General features: G+C 43.3%; 1 protein-coding gene across 1 annotated transcript; it reads right to left on the minus strand.

The window, feature by feature from the left end:
• Positions 1–318: 318 nt before the first annotated feature.
• On the minus strand, positions 319–22,034 carry MAML1 (mastermind like transcriptional coactivator 1). The gene is made up of 5 exons (XM_056865352.1): positions 21,581–22,034; positions 7,302–8,711; positions 6,582–6,842; positions 3,678–3,792; positions 319–1,800 (listed from the first exon to the last, which is right to left on the minus strand). The coding sequence occupies exons 1-5, from the start codon at positions 22,010–22,012 to the stop codon at positions 821–823; spliced, it is 3,198 nt and encodes a 1,065-aa protein (XP_056721330.1). The 5' UTR covers positions 22,013–22,034; the 3' UTR covers positions 319–820.
• Between the last annotated feature and the right edge of the window lie 1,868 nt (positions 22,035–23,902).

Genomic DNA, 23,902 nt, shown 5'->3' on the forward strand with positions numbered 1-23,902 from the left:
AATCAAAGAGGAAAAATCAATCCAACTCACTGATTTAAACACAATGAATGCTGGAAAGAAGATAGGAAAAGTGCACACACTTGTTAAGTCAGACTCTTGTTTAAAAAAAAAAAAACTTCTAAAAACCAGTCTTCCTCCACAGCAGAGTGCAAATAGCTTAGCTTAAGCCCATTAAGACTGGGGTCCCCAGTTTATATCCTTACACACCTTCTGCTGGCCGTGTTAACACCTGACAGTCTCCAGCATATAAACTCATTAGTAGTTGTTATTCTGAAATCTACCATCATGCTTGATGAGAAATACATATCACTGATGAATAGAAGATTGCCCTGACAAACCAGAGGGATCCTGCAAAGGAAGAAATGTTGAACACACTCTCTTCAGAAAAAGCAGGTAGGGTGCTAATTGCAATAACTAACAGGCCAGGCTAGGATGAAGAAGCTGTTAAGTACTAACTGCAGGAAAGATTGCCTGAACACTGAATATCTGGAGTCTCCTTACAGGGTTACTCTCTGCACCACCACCGCACAGGTTTGTGTTAACTCTTCAATGCCAAACACTGTAAAAGTGAAATTTCTGAAGGCTGAATGCACACCAAATTGACCTGAACTTTTGTCTTGTGCGGTGTTCCAGACACACTACAAAAATGACTATGCTATTTCCTATCATATTGGTGTTCAATTCTCATGTCTTAAACCCAGAAGGGAGCAGCTCTAATACATTCCCACTAGTGCCCTGTGAATCTACTAAATGCCACAGGTATTTGGTCCAAGTATAATATGCAATTCAAAAAGATCCAGAAAATCCCCCAAATGTAATTTTAATGAGTCCCTAACAATTCATCCAGGTCATTCATCCACTCCTCTGAAGTCCTGTTTTTCAACAAAGAGTCTATGAGATCCGTATCCCCGGTTAAACTCTGCAGTCCATTATTGCCAGATTGGTTGCTATAGGCAAAAGGTAGTTCTTGACTGGATGTCCTCACTGGGTAACCTTGATTACAGTGCAGATTGGTTCTGTTGGGCAGTTGCTGACTTTGATTCTGGCTGAAGGCAGTCAGATCTGGGACAGCCTGACTCATGCCTGGCAAAATCTGTTGCGATGGTACTGGCTGCTGGGTGGGAGGATTTGTCCTTTGTTGAGCACCCATAGATGGCAGCATCTGTCCAGAGACAGCCGTGTTCATGGAGGCCATTGGCCTGCTGGTGTTGAGACTTACCTGAGGCATGCCTTGTGCAAACTGCTGATTGGTCATCTTTAGGTGAGTCTGCTGCATATGGAAAGCAGAGCCGGCTGTAAAGGTCCCTAAGCCATTATTCGCTTGTGCCTGGTTGTTCATGTTTGACATACCTTGGTGCTGCCATGATGGATTTTGAGCCCCAATAGCTGTTGGCATTCTTGTCATCTGTGGCTTGGATAAGGTTGGATTCAGTGCTCCTTTACTGTGCTGCTGAGAAATGCCTGCATTTCCTAGGGAGCCCTGTCCATAACCAGCAGGAAGAGCAGCGCCCTGGGCCAAACTGGGTTGTCTTTGCATCTGTGACTGTCCACTGGCACTCGAATTTGCATGCTGTTGAACCATCTGCGTTATACCAGATGTCATGTTGTACAAACCACTACGCTGAATGTTCTGCATGCCGGTATACTGAGTCACGCCTTGATCCTGCTGACTGGAATTTGATGTGACCGAACTGTGCCCTGTTCCAATCTGAATCATATTCTGAGTCTGAGAAAACATGCGTGGACTACTGGAGTTGGACTGACCTAAATTATTTACACCTGCCATTGCTGGCGATGAACCTATAACACAAAATGAGATTTTTAACATTAATTAGAAGAACTAACCCAAACCTCAGCATGATTTCAGATGCAATGTTACTCGCTACATTTAGACCTTAAAACACAGATGGAAACATTATATCTTTTCCAGCTTCATCTCTACAAACTGTTTCACAGCACTTCACAAGCTTGCAGAAGCTGTTACAAACAATTCATTACCGCCTCTCCAAGGACTACTCTCTAAGAATCTAAAAAATCAAATTCCAGAATACTAAAAACACAATAAGGCAGAAAAAGAAATTCCTGATCTGGATTTACGTACAAATAATAAGCCAGCTTACTGATGTTTAGCTACATGTGCTGCAGTATATGCTTTTGGCTTTAACATTTCTCATTTGGGTCATTTCACCTTTCTAGGGTAAACAACTGACATTTCATGACTACCAAGCAATTAAGCTCAAGATTGGCACGTGAACTGGACAATCTGGTACAAAGACAGAATCAAGTCTGCCATCTATGTGCATGGCTATGTCTGCTACAAATATATCTGTGGAGGGATTTCTATTGATTGGCAGATGTAGGATTATATCCTACAGTCATTCTGCTAGCAGAAGCAGATCTTTCCCCTCCTGCCCATCCTTTCAACAGCTTCCTGGGACCCCTACCAAAAGCATCACTAGGGATTGGGGGAACCCTTGCAGTCAAAAAGGCATGCAGGCTGAGGGGCTGCAAAACTGCCTCTCATCCCTTTTATTGCAAAGACGGGGGCAAAAGTCTGTAGAATAAGATGTATAAATGTATTTCACAGCATATGGATACAGCGCCAATGATTACCATGACAGTGCCAGCAACTTCCCCAAATCGTTGCTGTCATATGAAGTGCTGCAAGCTTTGTTCAGGTATAGTGTGTTTCACTCTTCTTTCTCCACAAATAGGCACCCAATCCCAGGTTGGGACTGTTTTCATGGAAAAGGAAGCACCTGCATAAACCAGCCCAAGGCTTTCAAGACATGTGGACTTTCTGCTAAATGAAATTATATGCTACTTAACCTATTCAAAAAGTGGGCAGGGACCAGAATACTCCTGAAAAGAGGTGCTAAAGGACATTGAAAGACAATGAAGTTTACCCTATCAATACTACCAAAGTACCTCTTCTACTGTCAGGGTAGAGGCAGGAACCTCAAGATCAGGGCACCTTCCTCCATTATTTAACAGAAGATGCCACTAGTACAATTAACTTTAACTGCAGCTAGAAACTGGAGAGGCAGGTCTGCAAAACAGGGATAACCATACAAGAGGGGAAATTATTTTCACCACATCTTTGTGTACTGTTCTTCAAGTATGAGGGTAAATTCAGACAAACCCATCATATGGAAGCTTCTATCCTCACTCATAGCTACTGTTGGCACATATTAGAAAAGCCTGGTTAAATATGTGTCACATATTCCCAGCAAATAGGCACTAGATGGAACTTGAAACAACACATGAAAAACATGTCAACTGAACAGCTCCCAATGTGAAAGAACCTAGTCATTTAAACCCAGTCTTGATCTTGGGTCCTGCCTAAACAGCATTTTTATTCACTCAAGTGGGAGGTGGCCATATTGTAATGGCAACGAGTAAAGGGGAGAATTAGCTCTTGTTCCACTCTAGCTGTGCTCGTAAGAATACTACTAGTGTTCAGAAAAAAACAAAGAACAAAATTCATGCAGAATGGAGAAGGAAACTCGTCTGTGGCTTCTGAAGAAGCAGCTTTAACAGGGAAAGAAAAGCAAGAGCACAGAATTATGAACTGTGTCAGTAAAAGAGCAACTAACTAAATGACCAAATCCAGACAATCTGAAGATCCATACTCCCTGTCTCAGGGAACCTCATATAAATACCATCACCCCATTTACCTGTGAACTGTCCAACCTGCTGTTGGTAAGGATTCTGCGTCTGGTCTTGATACTGAGGTGGTGGGCGAGTCAGATGCCTCTGGAGCTGTTGCTCTCTATGGTGCCTTTGCTTCTCCTAAGACAAGGAATATGCAATATAGTTAAAAACAACTTCATCACACTGTACATAACAATGCCTGTAAAGGATTACTGTTTTATTAAATAGTGAGTATTGTTGCTATACTATCATCACAAACCAATTCAGAAAAAAATTGATGCTTCTGTATAGGTAAGGAAATCAAGAGTAATGTTTTGCTGTTCAACATACCACACAACAGAATCAACCAGAATGCTCTGAATGGAAAGGGAGAAAGCTATGAACGCAACAGTGCAATGAATCAAACTTTTCAAAAATACCAATCCTATAGAACAGGGGTTGGCAAACTCATTAGTCAAAAGAGCCAAATATCAACAGTACAACGATTGAGATTTCTTTTGAGAGCCAAATTTCTTAAACTATATAGGTAGGTACACTGTTTATTAACTTAATAAACTTTAATTAAAGTTTTAAGTCTTAATTAAACTATAGGTACACTGAATAAAACTTGATATCATACTTAATAGTGATCTTATTTATTGATAAAAATTAAATTGTAAGTTCCTGCCATTTCCTCCTCCCCGTCTGGAGGCCTGGTCTACCACCATAAAAGCCAGTGGGTAGACATGGCCTCCCCAATGGGACTCAGCCGGAGGCCAGGTCTACCAAAGGAAGCCCCCCCCCAACAGCTGAGAGGCGGGCGGGGGGCAGGAACCACCGAGCCGCCCGCCCAGCAATCACGCAGCTAGAGGGGAGGCTTTAGCCTCCCAACCATTGAGGGCAAGGGAAAGGGGGACCTGGCCATTCTCCACAGCGGGGGGGGGGGGGAGAGACAGTGCGCCCGCTCGCCTGCTCTCTCGCGCTCATTCTCTCTCTCAGGCGTGCTGGCTCCGCAGCCCGGCTGCCAGCGTGAGCGGGCGTGAGAGAGGGCTCCGAACCAAGATCGGAGAGCCGCACTCAACGGGCCAAGAACAGTGGTCGGCAAACTCATTAGTCAACAGAGCCAAATATCAACAGTACAACGATTGAGATTTCTTTTGAGAGCCAATAGATAAAGATGCTCCACCACCACCTAAAAAAAAAGGCCTTCAAACTGAGAGAATGGGGCTTGTTGATCGCATGGACATTTCGGCAAACAGCTCCAGGCCTGAATGCCCCATCTGCACGAGGGGGGGGGGACGGAGGCGACGGCCAGGGCCTCCGGCCGTTACGCTGCCCCATGAGCCCCTTCCTCTGCCTCGGACCGGGCCCAGCAGGGCGCACAAGTCGGCGGCGCCTGGGGAAGTGCCCTGAGTCCCCGAGCACGTGGAGGGCGCTTCCTGCCGGGCAAACGTGCCCAGCGGCTTCACGAGATGGAGGGGGCGGGGGGCAGTGGCCGGGACAGTGCGCGCGCAAGGGAAGCCCGCCGCCCGCCTCCGCCACGTGGCACTGCAGACCTGGTGCGGCTCGGGACGAGGCCGAGTCGATGGGCGAGCGCCGCGGCCTTCCGCCAGCCCTGCACTTCGCTGGAACGCCCGGGGAGCGGGCGAGAGGGCTCTGGAGCCTCCCACCACGTGTAGCCCGGGTGGGTCCCGGAGGTGGGAGGAGCCCAGGCGCGGCGAGAGGCACCCAGCCGGGCGGAGAGGCGAGAAGCTGCCCTGCGCCGGGGCAGTGTTGCTCGGGAGCCCGCACTCAAGGGGCCAAAGAGCCGCATGCGGCTCGCGAGCAGTGGTTTGCCGACCACTGCTCTAGAACAACAAACAATACCACACCTTCCTCATGTATACAGATTCGCCAGTCAACATTCAGTCATAATTTCATTACCAATCAAACAACACTAAAGCAAGTTATACATCTTGCCTAGAATTTAAAAATGCTCAAAACACTTGTCCACTATTTATTTTCAGACTACATAAATTGAAATCTGATTCTGGTGACACTTACCTGACAATACGACACCTGCCTACTGTTCAAAATCCTGCACTGGCTTTACCAGTATCACAGTCTCATCTTTCACATACTTCCATAAATTCTTAATGTGGCTGAAATGGCTATACATTACAGTCGTGGTAGACACAAATGCAATCAAACAGCTTGTCTAATTCTTTGACTGGCCTATACTTTATGCATGCCAATGTGAAAGCAACTCAGCTCTGTCCGTTATGAATTCAGAAGGCACCCTCCATCTACAGGCAGAGATAACTGCAGGGAATAATATCACACTGCAGGGAATAATATCACAGTGGTTGGCCGCTGTGTGAACAGACTGCTGGACTTGATGGGCCTTGGTCTGATCCAGCACGGCCTTTCTTATGTTCACACACAGAGGGAATGAGAACCTACTGGCTGCTTTTCTCCACCCAATGTTTATCTCCAAAAGTTTCTCCCTTAACTAATTTTCCCTGGGAATCAGAGGGGGGAGAAGCTGTGACTCAATGGTAGAGTATCCTCTTGCCATGCAGAAGGTCTCAGATTCAATCCCTGGCATCTCCAGTTAAAAAAAGGATCAAGTTGTAAGGGGATGTGAGAGACCTCTAGCTGAGACTTTGGAGAGCTGCCACCAGTCTGAGTAGACAATACTGACTGTGGGACCAGTTTTCTGATTCAGCAGAAGGAAGCTCCACACATTCGAGGGAGAAGACCAGGGAAATCAGCTGCTAAAGAGAGCGATGTGGAGATGGAGAAAAGTATGCAGTGGCTTTCTTGGCATATAGATGGAGTACCATCAGCGTTCTCAATGGGCAGGTTGGGCCTAGCTATAAAAAAAGCAACATTTTACAATAAGCTAAGGCAGCTTCATGTACAACAAAGAAAAGGAAATGCTCCCTTTTCTCACTTATACCTCTTACCTGTTCGGCAAGAAGTTGCCTCTGGCCCATTAGAAACTGCTTCTGTTGTTCCATTAATAAATGCTTTTGTTGCTGTTCCCTCTGTTTCTGCTGATCTAGTAGCATTTGGTGCTGCTTCATTACAGCTGCTTGCTGTTGACTGTTGAGATAGGCTGTGCTGCCATGATTACCTGCCATGGAAACATTGGGAGGCTGTGCATTCACACCAGGACCAGGAACAGAAACAGGAATGCGGGGAACATTAGCAGAAGAATTTTGATCCTATAAAAGCAGCAATAACAGGCAGAAAGTTAGCCTAGACTTCAGTTTAGAAATACATATTAAATCTTTATAGGATCTAAAATGTTCAAATTACTTCTAACTACTTTCTATGCAACTAATGACATCTGTAATGACAAACTTGGAATGACAATCTTGGAAAAGCCAATTCAGATACAGCCATCTGCAGAAATACTCCTTAAAATGTTATTTAATTACAACAATGCTTAACAAATTGCAAATAATTTTACATCTGTCTTTAAACAATTCAGCTACAGACCGATTACCACACAATAGGCACTGTACATCGGAAATAGTCTATTGTGGAAGTACCTTGAGTTTGTGGTCATCTCTCTTGCCCTCTGTAAACACATTTCACCATACAACTAGTTTATATTTTTGCTCCACATTTTTACCCTCCACCAATTTACTACAGCCAGTCTGCTACAACAGACAGTTTACCTGGCTATGTGGCACTAGAGGTCTGTAGGCAATATTTCCAGACTTCTGCTTCATTACAAACATCCCATTCTGTTCATCATTCATATGAGGCAGTGGAGCCTGTTGACGCTGCTGCATATATGCTAACATGGGAGTTTTGTTCTGCCCAGGTACTGTAACCCCCTGCACGCATTCTTTGTAATGTGAAAGAGGTTTCGTGTTCCCATAGTCCAATACAGAGCTTTGACTGGACACAGAGTTCTGGTTTAAACTGTTTGGCTGATGGCTTAAAATGTTTCCAGAGTGATAACTGCTTCCAGCCCGGGGAGAACTCTTGTTTGGCATATTGGACATCATGAGTTTCTGGTTACTGAAATCCTGTTGGTAAACTGAAGGGCTAGTAGGATTTTCCATACTATAAGGGACAGCTAATGGACTATGAGAAGGTCCAGATTGCTGCCAACTGGAAATCTGACTGGATTGGTGGACCTGCTGTTGGTTCTGCAACAACTGATCTCTCTTCTGCTTGGCAGCTATCTGCTGAAGCTGTTGAGCAGATGACATGTCTTTGGCACTTCCTGTCTTCTGCCCAGGTAATACAGAATTAGGTAGAGGCCTCTGCACATTCTGAGACTGGTTTGATGGCTGCATCATAGACTGATGGTTAGGATTTTCAGACACTGACTGATTGGATGGCTGAAACATATTCTGAGAATTACCAACCACCGGAGAAGCCGCACTAACAGGAACGGAAGAGTTCCCAATGAAGGCTGTGCCAGAGGAACTAGACCTGACTTGTGGAGACCCCATCTGCTCTTGCTCAAAATCTGCCGGAGAAAATTCAGTCTTAATAATGATGTCTTGTGGCAATGGAGTTTGTGCTGCAGAATTTGTCGAGTCAGCATCCTTTTTCTCCTCAAAGTCCTCCGTAAATAGATCTTTCATGTCTTCATCTGGCACTGACCTATTAAGTTCATCAATTAGCTCCTTCCACTCTTGCTCATTCAGGTTAAGATCGGACATCAGGTTGTTCTGGGAAATAGAACTTCCTGCTCCAGGAATCATACAAGGAAGGTCATCTGGTTCTTGCTTGAGCTCCTTGTTCAAAGCCATACTAAAGGAGTCATCAGCATCACTGCTTCCATTCAGCTGTAGATTAGAGTCCCGCAGACACTTTTTGCTGATGCTATCTAGCCCCAGGGAATGTTTTCCATTAAGCTGCAAAGCATCTCCACTGGAAGATTTGCTGTCCAGCTGGTGCAGAGGAGATATGGGAGGAAGTCCATTGGAGGAACCACTCAAAGCACCAAGACCATCATCATGACGCAATTTCTTGGGTACAGAAAACATCTCCCCATAGCCATTCTGCTGGTCACCATTCTGAGGGGAAACAGAGCTATCAAGTTTCCTTTTCACTGTTTCATGAAGCTGCTGAAAAAGAATCAATTTAAAATTAGTTTAGGTTTTACAAAAGTGCAACTGTCTTTGCGTAGGTAAAAAGCATATGTTATAACGAGGTATTTCATTAACTATTATAAGCCGTATGATAAAACAGCATTCGTTTTTTAGTTTTAATGTATAAATGGAACAAGTCTGCAGCATGCTTAAGTTATTTTTACAGCTAACACTCAACTGCAGCCTTAGAAGCATTACTGGAAACATGGCTGCTTCCCTCCCATCCTGCTCTGCCTGGTCATCCTCCATTATTAGGGAGACCATGCAGTGCATTAAATTCTCTTGTAACTTTAAAGGGCTAGCTGCTGTTTTAATCTAGAACAGAGCAGTACACGACATGTAGCCCCCATCGTGCTGAATTTTGTTTGAATATAGGGCAAAAATATAAATACTGTAGATTTATGATCTTTCCTATCTGCAAATGGTTCCAGTTCTGTAAGGCTTGGATCCTACCTAGAATTTCCACAAGCATAAAGGTGGGGTGATTTTCACAGACCCCCCCATAAGAAACTTTGGACCCCAAGCTATTCCAAAGAACCCCACTGTTCCCCAGGAGATGTTTTGGGCAGCTGGGGGAGAGAGGAAATTGATGAAAACTGCCCTTCCCTTCCCTCCATGTGCCCATGGAAATTCTAGGTAGGATCTGACCCATATACGCAGCAGCCACAACACTGCTATTATAGCACAACACTATGGAGTTCTCAGTGCAAAAAACAAGCTGCATATTGCACATGTGCGTTTATCAAGGAGGTGCTCAACTGAGGATAAATGTGAGTCACGCTCACTCAAGTAGCAAACTGCACAGTATGCCAAAGAAACTCTATTAATCAGCTAATTGATTATATTTTAATAATGAAGACAATATTTACAAGAGGTGTGTGAACTTACGACTTCTACAAAGGAGAAAAGAGACTGATAAGGGACTGAAAAACCTAGAAACAGTACCAATTCTTTCCCTCTTCAGGATTTTAGCGCTGAAATATAGTCTATTTCTTAAAAACTTTAAGCTGACTCACACTGCCAGAAATAGCAAGCTTCCAACACAATAAATTATAGCTACATCTGTCTCCAAACTAGGCCCTGATAAGCTCGAATACCTCAGAGCCATCCAGGTCAGGGCCTTCATATGATTAGACTTACCTAAATCTCAAGAGCAATTTTGTGATCCGTACTCTGTTAGAGCATACAAGCACATTCTTACTGTATAGTGTCCTCTAGAAGTAATTACAGGAAACAACATAAATTTCTATTTAACCTTATTAGCACAACACATCCATTTGTTCCTTATCCTCAAAACTACAGAATTAAGATATAAAACCTCTTCTGTGATGTACCTGTTATGAATAAGAACACTCTACCCAAAATGTTTATCATGGGATATTAGATTTTTAAAAACATTTTGTACATATTGTGTGAAAAGAAGAACATGTAGTCTCAGCAAACCTACCTATAGAAATCAGCACTGATGACTGAGCTATACATAACAGAACCGTCTCCACTGGCAGATGAAAAGCACTTTTGCTATGAAAGATCCCACTGAAGCATGGCTCAGCATTACATCAACAAGTCCTCTGACACCCCCATCCCCTGCACACTTGGAATCTATTAGTGATTTTGGCCTTAGCACAAACCGCAGTTTGCTAAACTAGTACAACAAAGTTTGCACTTTCCCTCCAAACCACAGTACTTTAGATACAGCAACAAAATGTGGCCTGAATTAAAGTGAAAATTGCTAACTGACTCTGAGGGTATATGGGCAGAGTTAGTGCAGAAACACAGGGTTAGTTTTCAACTGCCTTGCATCTAAACCAACTCAGACAGCTATGGCACCATAGTATAAAAATAATTTCATGGCTTAGAACAACACTTCCTCAACTCCTGTCCATTAACTCTGGTCCTTTACCTAAGCTTTATTGATATTTTCATCATCTGGATACATGAGAAAGAAGCTCTCACAAAATTCCATCAGAATATCAACATTTTCACTCTAACATAAACCTTACCACAGACCAACCCACACAACAAGTACATTTCCTGGACACCCCTGTGAAACTATATAATGGACACATAAGCACCACCATACATTGAAAACTCACTGATCAAACATACCTGTATGCTTCCAGCTACCATTCAGAATACATAAAACAATCCATAATCTACAGTCAAACACTATATTACAATCCCATCAGACAGACTCTTGAGGATTTACAAAAAAAAATTTTTGGATTACAATACCTGCCAAGAAAAGTAAAGGGGCAGATCAGCAAAGCCAGAGCAGTACCCAGAGCCATAAAAACAGAGTAAGAAAAATGTTAAGTTGTCTGAAACAGCCCCCTGTTAGAAGCAGAAAATAAAAACAATCTAAAAAGATAGAACTCCGTTGGGAGAAAGGCCTGAGTAACAAACAAAAATGTTTTGGCCACATGCCTCAAGGAGGAAGACATTCCAAAGGGAAGGTGTCACCACTGAAAAAAATCTCTCTCCTTGCCACCCATATCACCCTTGCAGGCAGGATGCAGAAAGCAGGGCTTGTGAGGGATTTTCACTGGAAACTGGACAGTAAAAGAGGAGATAATGCCCTGGTACCAAACCATTTAGGGTCTTAAAGGGTAAGGACCAGCACTCTGGATTGTGCCTGGAAACAGATGAGCAGCCAGAGGAGATCTTTCAGTACAAGAATTATAGTTTCTGGACAGTTCACAACACCATAACACATTACAGTAATCTAAATTGGATGTAATCAGAGCATGCATCACCATGGCCAAATCACACTTTTTGAGGAACTGCTTTGACCAGCATTAAAGCAGAAGCTGTTAAAGGTGTTATGTGCCAAAGAGGTGATGTTAAGTCTCCAACCATGTTACAGTAGCACTAGCATCTACATGAACAAGCCTGTGGAAAGGCTCTGACCCACATGCTCTTCACCACACGCCATAAGCTTGTTAGTAGCTTTCTGGTTTTCAACACAACTATAGTATACTATTGCATGGGAACAAAGACAGTTTTCATAGTGGAGGGCAGCAAACAGTGGCGGTCCCACAAGGATCAGTATTGGGACTGGTACTGTTTAATTTGATAATGAATTGTCTGGAATTGGGGGGTGGGTGAGCAGTACAATGGCCAACTTTGAGGATGATACCAAATTATTCAGGATAGTAAAAACATGAAGTGGATTCTGAAGAGCTCCAGGAAGATCTCTCCAAATTGGCTGAGTGGGCAGCAACATGGAAATGACATTCAGTATTGATGTGCAAGATGATGAACAAAGGAGAAAAATCCTAACTCTAAACATATGCTGAAGTAGTGAAGGATGAAAGGCAAAGAAATCTTGGACATGTAATGGACAGCCTGATGGAAGTGTCAACTCCCTATGTGGCAGCAGAGAAAAAGGCAAAATTGTGGGGATTATAAAACAAGGAACTGAAAATGAGATGACCAGTACAGACCTGTGATGTATAGTGCTACCTGATTTGGAACTGAACCTGACCTTTGGGTTGGGGAGAGCGGGGTAGAAATGTAATAAAATAAACTGGTCTGGTCACTGTATCTCAAAAGAAGATATTGCAGAGCTTGAAAAAGTACAGATGGGAGAAATCAAAAGTACAGATGGGAGAAATCAAAATTATTAGCACTACCACCCTAAGATGAGTTAAACTGACTTCAATGGATTTAGAAGGGTATAACTGACTAGGATTGCAATGCAAGAGTTTGGAGAACCTTTCTTATGAGGACAAGCTGGGGACTCTTCAGTTTAGAAAAAAAAAGACAGAGGTTACAAAATACAAGTTTATAAAATTATGCATTGACAAATTTTCTTTGGTTCTAGGAGCCATTAACAGTGCCATCATAAGCAAAGTTTTGCCCTTCAAAGCCCGTTGACGTCAATGGAATTAGCAGAGTGTAGCTCTGTTTGGAGTGGCACTACAAAATACAAAAGCCCAAGCTGAAAAATGAGTCCGGCTTCTAATTTTTTTTTGGGGGGGGGGGCTTTTAGAACCAAGTTCCACTGACATCAACAGGCTCTGAAAGACAAAACTTTGCTTACGATGGCACTGTTAATAACCGTATTTTCTGATTATTGCTACCATTACTAATCCTAACCTCTTCACAGTTTCTCGTAATTTTATTCAAGTTCTTACAAAAGTGTTGTAATATATAATAAATGATGCTAACCCTGGCTGTCATCACAACCAAAACCAAACTTTTACCCTATCCTTTCTTCTCATTCCTCATAATTTAATTATTGCTTTTAAAAGCTCCATTTAATTGAATACTGGAGCCAGTATAGAAAGCAACTGGTTCAAAAATTACTTCATCTATTACCACTGAATTGTGTAAATTTTAAATTTAAATAAGCAGCAAGAAGAGCTTAATGAACATACATTTTATGTCAGACATCAGAGCATTCTGATGAGAAATTATAGTCTTCCATTGAGGATTGCTGAGAGACACAACAATAAAACAGTTGTTGAAAATACTAAGGGCCACAATGAAATTCCTAGGCACCCTGGAGACCTGGGATTTGTTGAGCCCTGATGCATGGGGTGGAGAAATGAGAGAGATTTTTTTTCTCCCTCTCATAACACTAGTTGATGGGCAACAGATTCAGGACAGATAAAGTGAAACAGATTCAGGATACAAAAAGAAAGTACTTCACTCAACAATCAATTAAAATGTGGAATTCACAACTAGTGAACAAAATAATGGCCAATAGCACAAAGTGCTTTAAAGAGGGCATCTTGGCCATCTTCTGGACATGGAGTAGGGGTCACTGAGGGTGTGGGGGGAAGGTAGTTGTGAATTTCCTGCATTGTGCAGGGGGTTTGACTAGATTACCCTGGTGGTCCTAACTGTATGATTCTAAGGGATTAGACAGATTCATGGAGTCCCATCAATGGCTACTAGCCATGGTTACTGAAGGCAGCAAAACTCTGAATCACAGTGCTAGGAGGGAGGCCTTGGCCTCTATGTTGTGTTTGCTGATCCTCCAGGGCAATTGGTTGGCTGCTCTGTGAAACAGTATGCTGTACTACCATGGATCATTCATCTGATCCAGCACGTTCTGCTCAGGGGCCCCCAATGAAGTCAATGGGCAATAGGTTCAGGACAGACAAAAGTAAATACTTCTTTATTCAACAAATAATTCAATTATGGAATTACAGTGGACATACAGATGGCCACACTTTTTTTATTTTGCTGTCAAGTTGCAGATTACATATGGCGACCCCATTAGGTTTTCAAGGCACGAGACATTCAAATGTGGGTTGCCCTACCCTGCTTAGCTTCCAAAATCTGACGAGATAGCCTGGGCTGTCCAGGCCAGGACAGCCACAAGCATAGATGGCTTTAAAATAGGGATTCACAGAGAATAGATCCATCAATGGCTACTAGCCATGGTGAGAAAAGGGAACCTCCACATACAGAGGTATCGGTGCTAGAAAGCAGAATCAGGAGAAGGTCTTGGCTTCTATGCCGTTTGTTGGCTCCCCACGGCAACTGGCTGCTCACTGTGTGAAACAGAATGCTGGACTAAATAAGACTACTGGACTGATTCAGCAGACATGTTCTTATTTTTGACAATGTAAGTGAACAATGTTTTTGAGATAGATCATGATGGATAGCCGTGTTAGTCTGTCTGTAGCAGTAGAAAAGAGCAAGAGTCCAGTAGCATCTCAAAGACTAACAGCTCGCCAACAGATGGAATGTGAGTACATCTATCCTTAAGTAGAGGAGTGAATTAGACACACAATGGCAATGTAAATGTCAAACGCAAGTAAATTACATTAGCAGGCATGACTGAATTAGGTGTGATATGCAGAGGGGTAGCTGGCGTGGAAAAATTAGCATTGGGTCAGCCCTGGTTAATATTTGGATGGGAGACCACCGAGGAATACCAGGGCTGCTGTGCAGAGGAAGGCACTGGCAAACCACCTCTGGTAGTCTCTTGCCATGAAAAGCCCCAAAAGGGGTCGCCATAAATCGGCTGTGACTTGATGGCACTTTATACACACAATGAGTCAGGAACCTGAGATCTCTATTCAATCCAGGAGAGTGCATAATCTTGAGTTTCATTATAAATTGTAATTCAGCAATCTCTCTTTCTAATCTCCCTTTGAAATCTCTTTGTAGGAGAATTGCTACTCTTAAATCATCTGAATGTCCTGGAAGGTTAAAACGTTCCTTGACTGGTTTCTGAAAGTTGGGGTTTCTGATGTCAGACGTATGTCCGTTTAATCTTTGTCGCAGGGACTGGCCTGTTTGTCCAACGCAGAGGGTGGAAGGGCACTGCTGGCATGTGATGGTGTAAATCATGTTCGAAGATGAACAGGAGTATGAACCTGTAGATGTATGGCTGATGTTGCTGGGCCCAGTGATGGTGTTGCTAGGATCTATATAAGAGCAAAGTTGGCACCTTGGTTTTTGAGGCCTGCCAAATGTTCAAACACCCTGGTTATGAAGCCTCACCCAAACAGCAAACCCTAGAGGTTTATCAAGCCTGTGGCAGGCTGAATACAAGGATCGTGGGCTGAGTTCAAGTTAAACATTAGCAAATAGTGCAGATCTGATATAAGTAGAAGAGATACATTTGACAAAAATAAATTATCTCATCATGCTACTGTAATTTCTGGTGATGCTGGACTTAGTCCAGTGTTCCCTTCTTAAAAGAAATCCTATTTCAAGTCAAACTTCCCAAGCACACTGCTTAGTATAAACTCATCCTTAATAGTTTATCATATACGAACCAGCTATAATAACAAACTCCCAGTATTACATATGTAAAGCACTAGAAAGTATGCAGCCAAAGAATGCAGGAAGGACTTGCCTCTAATTGTTTTCTGGCTATCCAGAACATTGTGACTATCTTTCATGAATTGCTCTCCACATGATCAAGTCCTGCATTGCATTCTTTAACTTTTCAACTTATGCAGAGAATTATACATTTGGCAATCTATAGAAAATAGTCAGGTAGTACACTTTAACATGTACATCTGTCTCAAAAGAGCAATCAACAAAAGCTTAGCAAATGAGTCAAGCCGCAGCCCCACTAAATTAGCCACAAGGCAAGAAAAACCTGTTCTAAGATGAAATGTCAAAGAAAAGGAAATAGTATTGATTTCTCTTTCTGTTTGTCAAGATACTAAATTCTTTTAATCTATTTAATGCTGTTAGACATCTACACTGCTTTGAAAATTAGTGGAATCTTGTTTTCTGGTACCATCTGTACATTTAACATCTTGACCAAGTCTTTCTGAGGGGATCTGGTAATTAGCTTCTAGATCAGAATAAAAAGGAAAACATGAATAAGATCAAAATTAGTTAACGATCGTTAAGAGTATAATTTCATTTACTAAAGCAACGTTTAAACTATCAAAATGTTATTTTAAAAACTTTTCTGGTGTCAGTCTTGTGCACAAATGACTAGGGGTGTGCACCAATTTTTTCGGTATTTTTGGGGTTTGGGTTTAATAAATCCGGAAAAAGCCAAATGCTTGTCCCAGCCAAACTTCACATGGAGTTCAGCCCGGGGGGGGGGGGAGAGAGAGTGAAGAACTGCTCTGAGCACAGCCTTCAGTTTAGCATCGCTGCCAGCTCTAAAGTTCAGGACAGCGATGCCAGCCAGAAGCAGGTAAGTGAGGGAGTGGGACAGGATGGGAGGTTTTTTGTTTTTGTTTTAAATGGCGGCAAGGATCCGCCTTTCAGCTTCCTTTAATTGCCACAATTTTTCAATACAATCCCCCTCCAGAAAAGGTATTTTTCAGGTGGGTTTTCGTTTGGGATATTGATATGCACACCCCTACAAATGACTGTAAGCATTGAAAACACATTATGCAGGCACAGACAATCCTGGATCACACAGGTAACACATAGCCAGTTACTTTAAAAGCTGCTCCACCACCTTTTCGATATTAAGCACCAGTAGCCTGGTTCCTTTTAGTTCAAGTGCAGGTTTGGCTTCTCCCAGAACGTTCTCTGTCTAACAAATCTAAACTCTTTCTCCCAGCACCACCTTTTTATTCATGCATAAAAACTCCCAATCTGTGCCTGTCTACCTGACAATATATGTGTTACAGGTAGAATTTCTGAGAACGCTATCTTTGAGGTCCTGTCCTTTAATCTTCTGCCAAGTGATCTAAAATTTTCTCCAGGACCACGGAACTACATTTCCAAATGTCACTGGTGATAACATGCCCCATACCTACTGACGTGGCCCCTATTCTATCAGCCTATCTAGACTATGTGTGGTGTCCGCAACCTTCACACCAAGTAGGCAAGTCACCATGCAGTCTAAAGTCTTGTCAGAGACTCCATATATTACTAATAATCAAATTTCTTTCTACCAATAGCTACCTTAACTGAACCCAAGAAAGTATCCTCCAAACAAGATAATAATGGTTTATCGTGCCACTGGGTCCCTTCTAAGAGGCTTTCCCCACTCTTTCAGTCTGATGCCCTGCAACCTCAGAAGCCTCAACCTCAAAAGCCTCACCACCACCAGAGGAGCTATCGCAACAGGTGTGGGACAGTTTTAGCAGGTCTGTGAAGGTCTCATCCACATACCTTTTTAACTCTCCCAACACAGTGACAATTGCCTCCTGGTCAGTAAACAACAGCCTCAAGGGAACAAATCTATTCCCTGAAAACCAAGAACTCCATGCATCAAGCACTCAACTACAATTTCTCTCCCATGGGCAGAAAATCATACAGGTAGCTAAATATGTAAATTTTCTGGATTTTTTAAAGCAAATACTAAAACCTTGTGAAAAATCAAAATATATGTTGTACTTACTTTCCTATCAAACCTAAACTTCTTTTGCTGGTTTACCAACACAAAATGCATCATTTATAGCTTAGCATATAAAATTGTACTATTGGCATATTGATGGAATTTAAAAGAATACATATCTTTTGTTACTATAATAAAAGTGTCAAGTACAATACTTGAAAAAGAGTTGCAAACTGTTGCCCTGTGCTACTATAGCCTTAGCTGGGCACATTCCATTTAAGAGTGTCACAACATAGGATCTCCCCATAACCTCATTACCGTATCCATTCGTCACTGCCAAAGATTAAAATGCCCCATCCTTCTGACTCTGACCCAGCTCTATCCAGCCAATACCTAAACAAAGAAATGACTAATGGACCAGGCACACTAAATGTCTGACTCTACCCAATGCAAAGATCACAACAACTTAAAATGCCATAGGTAGAATATACTTATTTTGTTCCCCTTCCCATACCCTATACAGGAGCCTTTCAGATACAATGATATACATGCCTGAGTAGCCTAGAAACACATCTCCACTTTACCTGCAGAGGTGAATATTCTATTTCAAATGACATAAATTAAAAAAATTATTGTAAGTCTTGCAGACAATTATGTGAAGAAGATGATATAAACATTTTAAGAAAAGAAATTTCACTGGCTATTCTCAGATGTAACAACAAAACTGTTTGTGACTGACGTGACCTTGCTTCTTCTTGTGGTTGCGCGCGCACACACACACATCCTCTCTTTCTGGACTCAGAAGCTCCAGTTTTACTGGGATGTCAGAAAGCAGGCATCTAGGCAAATGGGAGTTTGTTTCCTCCTCGCAAACAGGGATTCTAAATCATGGTTTAATCCCCACTGAGAACACCAGTTTGTGTGTGTATGTGGGGACTCCAACTAGCCAAGGTCCCCCTTTAAGATATCAATTTCAGTATCAATCTACCCCATGCCACAGAAAGGGAGGGAGCTCATGAGTCCAGCAAGAAGCCAGGTTTGTGTCTGTCACAAACAAATCTCTGTTTGGTTTGTGACATCTGGAAAAAGTCCACTGTAAACTGAAGCTCATTAGGACAGTATGGTGACAAACTCTTGCAGGAAGGATTCTGAAGCAAGGTATTTAAAACTATATGAATGAGATATTTTAAAAAATCACTCTCAAGCCAAAACGGAGTCAACATTTGCAGAACCACTTTGAGTCTTGATGAGAAAGCGGAATAGACACAACGTAATTAATAATACTTATAAAAAACCATTTCTCTTCTCTCCCACACACTATGTAGAACAGGCCATCAACAATTGTCGGCAATCAAACTGTCTTTCCATCTGTCACAGATGTTTTCAACATACAAAATACTATGTGCCAAGATGTTGCAGTAGTCCAGGTAAGCGAAGTACCACAAAAAAGAAAGCAACACAGTAATAATTCAAACAGTAAAAATCTTTCAATTTTGTAAATCAGCTTCCTGTGCAAATGGATTTCATAGGTGCACATGATGTTGAGGAATTTAGATTCCACACTTTCCAAACCACATTCAGCACAGCTGACTCACCTTTGTATCAAAGGCATCCACTGATTTCAAATACAGACTATATTGGTTATTTGGATCCATAATTCATTAGTGCTCAGTGGCTCTGGAGCCACATGTGGCTCTTTGACATGTCACTTGTGGCTGTTCTGAGCTCTCTTCCCCAATATGGCACCTACTCTATTTTTCAGGAAAGTGGGAAAAGGCCTTGTCCAGTGGGGATTGTGGTTGGCAGATGGTTTCCACCATGAAATAGCTGCCACCAGAAGAACAGATAAGCTGCAAGCCTCCCTGAAGTGCAGGCCTCATGCCAGATAGTGAAGTAAATGTGGCTCTTTCAGTTGATGTTTGCAAATGTGGCTCTCCATGAGTTGCAGAGTGAGTACTGCTGCCATAAATAAACTGAGATAAGTGACAAAGAATTTGACAGCTCTCATTTGTAGTCAAAGTCTAGCAGAAAAAACATAAAAGTTAAAATTAGGTATGATTAAACTTACATATGAAAAATGAGAAAGTTATCACAATCAGTATTCCTCTCACTACAATATGTAACCTTGAGTATGAATAATATGAATATTTAATCTACGTTAACATGGAACAAAATTGCTGTAAAATCTAGCAGTACTGGTATCTCTTCACACAGATTAGAGGCTATAAAATTTACCGTACCTGATAGCTACTGTGTTGTCAAAGCCCTACCCCAATTTTTTCTAGTCATGCATTAAAGCAGATGTTTTCTAGAAGCAATTTTTTAAAGTTAATGATATGATTGAATATATAACTCACTATCCCAAAAAGTTATTTTTGAGATATTTTACACAGTTCTCCTGTTCATGATGATATCAAATTAATAATGTTTTTTAAAGGTTGCAGTGAAAACCTATCTTGATTCCTTGCTGGAAGAAAGTTACTGCTCCCTCCTTAATCAAACAGACTTCATACATTTCACGGAATTGGTCTATAACCCTAACAAAGTTACAGCATTCCTCTTGCGAGTCTGAGTCGTTTCAATAATGAAGTAACCAACAGACACTAACATCTTCAAATAAGAACAGCATGCTAAAAATGTCATTGTGTTATTTCAGAAAGGACATAGCTTGTCAGTGTAAGAACAGGCTTAACTACTATAAAGTCCCAGGTTTAACCCATGTATCACTAGTTAATGATTTTCATGAAGCAGGTCTGGAAAAGACCTCTACGGGGCACTGTTGCTAGGCAGAGTTGACAGTTCTGAGTTAGGAGTCTGACTCTCAGTAAACATGCTCTTTAAATTCTTACATTTGCTACTGTGTTATACTGAATTATATTTGTTTCTGTAGCTTGACCTTTAAAAAGAACAGTAATCATCCTATTCACATCTGCGAGGAGCTCATTTCAGCACATAAACATTTTTAGAAAAACCTACCACTTAAGCACTCCTTTCTAATTGCTTATGAAAACTGGTATCAACTTCCTTAGTCTTACTATGCTGGTCAATCAGTAAGTCTTAGAGGGGGGAAATAAAATGTACTCTGATACACACAGAAAATACATGCTTCCAATAACATCTTCAAAATCCACAGCTGAAAGAGAACAAAACCTCCATCATTCTCTGGCTTCACACTATCCACATAACATGGTAAATCAACTTAGGATCAATTCATTTAGAAGCACAGAACAGTTTGTCTGGAGCAAAATTCTCATCCACTATCCACATGATCTCCCTCCCTCCCGACTCACTATAGAATCAACAAATATGAAGTGCCCATTTACTGTTGTTAGATGTAAGTAATAAATACCACCCTTCTGCATGCTTGCTTCCAAATGATTGTTTATGTGGATATGATTAGGGCATCATGAACACCTCACCAACTCTTAGTCCTGTATTCATTCAACCGCCTGCCTAATAGATTATACTGGTAATAGTGCCCCATTCAAGCAAAGAACCAGGCCATCCACTTGCATAAGGAAAGCGATTTAAAAAGCAGATCAATGACCTTATCATTTAATTTAATTACAATGCAACCACAACATCTTGCTTTTTGCTCACTTCCCTACAGACCAGCATCTCCAGCTAAAAAATATCAAGTGACAGGTATTGGGGAAAGACCTTTCTCCGGGGATTCTGGCTACAAGTCAGAGTATACAATACTAAGCTAAACAGACCAATGATCTGACTCTGTATAAGACAGCTTTATATGTCCATATATCGATCTATAAAGCCATATAACTATCTACAGAAGTTGAAAATTTTCTTATATTGTTACCATGGCCCTCTCTTTAGAGATTATATACAATGTTCCCTTTCTAGAAAGCTGCGGAGGAGGAGAATCCCAACATCCTTCCTCCTACTCCCAGTATTAGGAATTCAAAGTTTCTGAACAGTTATCTGAAGAGTTACAGCTAAAAAGTTAAAAGTTCCTCGTTTCAACCCACAACTCTTCCCAACACCAAGAAGCTCTAGCGCTTGAAAACAGGCACACCCCGAGCCTTTCCCAAGGGATGCCACAACCCCGAAACAGGCCCGAGGAGCCCCGGGGCCAGCTAGGCCCCGTCAGCGGGGACCTTACCGCGATGAGGGCGCTGCTGCGGCCCGGGTGCTGCTGCTGCTGCTGTTGCTGCTGCTCCCCGCCCGCGGTGTCGGCGTCGAGGCCGTTGGCTCCGGGCCTGTCGGAAGAAGCGGAGGTAGCGGCAGAAGCGGCGGAGCCCGGGGCCGGGGCGGAGGGAGGCGGCTGCGAGGGAGCCGCCGGAGCGGGTGCTGCCGGGGGCGGCGGCTGGCGGTGCTTCCCGGCCCGCTTGGCCTTGGCCTGCAAGCAGCGCTGGTGGAGAGCGAAGGTCTGCTGGCGCTCCAGCTCCAGGCGCTCCGGGGACACGGCCTGGTAGCGGGACTCGCAAGCGCTGTGATGCCGCCGGCAGAGCTCGATCCGCCGGCGGAGCCGCTCCATTACGGCGCTGTGCCGCGGCACCACGAAGTCCGCCATGGGACAAGGGGGCAGAACCATGAGCCGAGGGGCAGAGAGAGAGAGAGAGAGAGAGAGAGAGAGAGAGAGGAAGCAGGGGAGCGGCCGGAAAGGTCTCCTCTTCACGGCGCCATGACGAACAGCGAAGGACACCGGGCAGTCCTCCTCGGACCCAACTCTTCCGCTGCTCCTGCTGCCGCCGCCGCCGCCCTTCCCAGACGGGGCCGCCCCCACTCCCCTCGGGGCCCGACCGGCCCGCTTCCTCGCTGAGGCCCGGCCACCCGCGCCGACCCCCCGTCTCCTTCCGCCCCTCCCCCCAACCTCAGGCCCACAGCCACCGAGGCCTCCTGCTCCCCATTGTTGTCCGTGCCTCAGTCGCCGCCATCTTGAAATTGTTTTACCCCTTTTCTTCCTTCCCCTCCCCCCCCCCGCAGCCTTGAAAGCCAGCCCAGTTCAGAGGGGGCGGACTTTCCTAGGTGGGGCCTGACGTCACAGCTCACGCGCTCATTGCTGCTGGGATTTGACGGGCACTTTGGCGAGCCAATAGAGCGTGAAGAGTGGAAAGGGGTCAGGCCGGAGGTGGCGCGGGGAACGTCCCCCCCCTCCGCGCTGACTCCTTCCATCTCCCCTCCCCCAACAGCAGCAAGCACGACCTTTCCGGAAGAGTATAAAGGGTGGAGCTTTTATGATTGACAAGTGGTGCGTGCGCCGCTCCCTCCTCTGCCCATACGCGTAATAAATCCTGTGTAGTTTCTCTAGCGCCTTTCCCCTCTCTGCTTCACCTCACAATTGATGAAAACACGCCACGAGAACACATTCGGGCAGTTTAGTACGGGCATCTTCGGTCAACAACACAAACACACACACACACACACACAGACCTCTCTGAAAAGCGTAAACGCCACCATCCCTAACGTCGCATTGCTTGAACAATCCACTAAATCTTGCTGGATCTCTAAAAAATGGTACTGGAGTCGAATCTAACTAGAACACCATCGGTACCTGTGTTAAGTCTGTCAATAGCAGCAGAAAAGAGCAAGAGTCCAGTAGCACCTTAAAAGACAACAAAAGTTCTGGCAGGGTATGAGCTTTCTGAAGAAGTATCTTCTGAGTATCTGAAGAAGTGAGCTATAGCTCACAAAAGCTCATACCAGGTCATAAAATTTGTTAAGTCTTTAAGGTGCCGCTGGACTCTTGCTCAAATTTAACTGTTCCGCTGCAGACCAACAGTTACCCAATGAAACAACCCAATACAGTGTGTGGTTCTGTAGAAGGCTGTCACAAACGTCTAGGCACAATTTGGCACCTAATGGCAACCAGGCCATAGGGAGAATATTGTGAAAGGTAGGTCAGTTACCAGGAGGCCTACTAGTTTGCCTACAACCTTCTGGAAGACCTCAGTGGATGATCTTTATACGCAGATTCACAGGGAAGTTGGCAGTCTGCTACCAAAGCTCAAATGTCAGTGTCTGACAAGTTAAGACTATTAAGAGCTTGGAAGCGGGTTGTGAAATACAACCAAATAACAGCACATTTCTATAGGAATAGCAGCATTTTTCCTAGGTGCTTGAAGATGTTAAAACCTATGAAATCTGAAGAACAAGTACAGAGGTTCAGGCCCACACAGCACTGACTCAAATAAATAAATGCAGGTAAGTACTAGGTCAATATGCTAGTTTCACAATTTTTATGCTTGTATTAGGTGCCACATTCAAAATATTTTTGACAATCATTAACCACACCAAATGAATATACCAAAGTCTACAGATGTAGTCACTGTACTTGCATTGCTCCTTACCCCAAGCTTAAGATGAATGTAGTGTTATTTTCCACTTGCCCCCTCAATTTTACTCGGAGCACTGAGTTAGGTTTTCACTGGTCCGAGGTTACGGTGGCTCAGTGGTAGAACATCTGCTTGGCATGCAGTTCCCA

The sequence above is a fragment of the Euleptes europaea genome, chromosome 1 (genome assembly GCF_029931775.1).
Source record: "Euleptes europaea isolate rEulEur1 chromosome 1, rEulEur1.hap1, whole genome shotgun sequence".
In the NCBI taxonomy this organism is placed as follows: Eukaryota; Metazoa; Chordata; class Lepidosauria; order Squamata; family Sphaerodactylidae; genus Euleptes; species Euleptes europaea.